General features: G+C 48.7%; 1 protein-coding gene across 1 annotated transcript in view; it reads left to right on the forward strand.

The window, feature by feature from the left end:
* cnga1b (cyclic nucleotide gated channel subunit alpha 1b) overlaps window positions 1–40 on the forward strand; it is a gene marked incomplete at its 3' end in the record, with an annotated part of 18,987 nt that extends 18,947 nt beyond the window's left edge. Inside the window, exon 14 of the mRNA XM_079580604.1 lies at window positions 1–40. This exon is cut by the window's left edge and continues 185 nt beyond it. Coding sequence (XP_079436730.1) covers window positions 1–40 — 40 coding nt within the window.
* Window positions 41–1,744: the final 1,704 nt, after the last annotated feature.

The following is a 1,744-nucleotide window of genomic DNA, read 5'->3' on the forward strand; positions in this document are numbered from 1 at the left end:
CGAGAGCCAGCCAATGAGGGGCGAGGAGGCGGGGAAATGAGGGGGGAGCGGCCAATGAGGGGCGAGGAGGCGGGGAACCGAGGGGGGAGCGGCTAATGAGGGGCGAGGAGGCGGGGAAATGAGGGGGGAGCGGCCAATGAGGGGCGAGGAGGCGGGGAAATGAGGGGGGAGCGGCCAATGAGGGGCGAGGAGGCGGGGAAATGAGGGGGGAGCGGCCAATGACGGGGCGAGGAGGCGGGGAAATGAGGGGGGAGCGGCAAATGAGGGGCGAGGAGGCGGGGAAATGAGGGGGAAGCGGCAAATGAGGGGCGAGGAGGCGGGGAAATGAGGGGGAAGCGGCAAATGAGGGGCGAGGAGGCGGGGAAATGAGGGGGGAGCGGCCAATGAGGGGCGAGGAGGCGGGGAAATGAGGGGGAAGCGGCAAATGAGGGGCGAGGAGGCGGGGAAATGAGGGGGGAGCGGCCAATGAGGGGCGAGGAGGCGGGGAAATGAGAGGGAGCGGCTAATGAGGGGTGAGGAGGCGGGGAAATGAGGGGGGAGCGGCCAATGAGGGGGCGAGGAGGCGGGGAAATGAGGGGGGAGCGGCCAATGAGGGGCGAGGAGGCGGGGAAATGAGGGGGGAGCGGCCAATGAGGGGCGAGGAGGCGGGGAAATGAGGGGGGAGCGGCCAATGAGGGGCGAGGAGACGGGGCAATGAGGTGGAGCAGCCAATCAGGGACCCGAGGGGACAATTAGAAGGAGCTTTGTAGCTAAACCTAATCTAAACCAGGACTAGTTTTTTGTTTGAAGGGTAATTTAAAGGCTGTGTACCAGATTTTCCCCAGTTTGTCTTTTCTAAAAGTCAACATTTCTCCTTGAAAGTTGTCAAATACGCTTATAAAAATGTATGTGCTCCCTCTTTAGGGGACTTTCTATAATGATGGTGAAGTGATTTTGTGAAGTGATACTTTACATTGATTTGTTGCTCAAAAAGATCACAAAAGACCATAAAAGGGCACTACATTTCCCCCCCCAATTTTCACTCATTTTCTCCATATTTTTCCCAATTTTTTTATCCTAATTTTTCCCCCCAAATGTTCCCTGATTTTTTCCCCCCATTTTCCCCCCAAAATTTTTTACCAATTAGCCAGGTTATAGAGAAGTGAACCAGGACTAAACCAGAACTAATGGCTTTATATATCTCTTAGACCTAACTGTGTAGCTATAAAGGTTCAGAGCATCTGTTATGGTTGTCTTTAACCTGATATCCTGCAATGTACATAGTTTATAAAGCAATGTGTTTAAATAGTTGACTCAATAAAGTTATTTTTGTACAAACATCGTTCGTTTTTGGCACCTACTAGTTTACATTTTGTGTTAAACATCGTAAATGACATTGTACTCTTTTTCTCTTTTACTTTCAAGGCTATGATATACTATCTGAACAATGTTAATTATTTACTAATGTATACGTTTTGATTATTTTTTAAATAAATACTACATTTTTTTTCAAATTTTTCCATTTTATACTGCTCTATATATTTTTCAGATTTTTTCCCCGCTTTTTGATTGTTTTAATATCTATTTATGGTTGTTTTATTGATATTTTTGTCTACATATAAGACTCTGAATCAGTTGGCGTTGACACGTCGCATTACAGCCGCGTTTCCAATGAATCCTGGATTTGTAGTTCTTCCTCCCGCCTCCTCCGTGTCCTCGAGTGTCATTAGAACTACAACAACCGTCATCCCGGCTCACCCTCACT

This window comes from Gobius niger (assembly GCF_951799975.1).
Source record: "Gobius niger genome assembly, chromosome: 21".
In the NCBI taxonomy this organism is placed as follows: domain Eukaryota; kingdom Metazoa; phylum Chordata; class Actinopteri; order Gobiiformes; family Gobiidae; genus Gobius; species Gobius niger.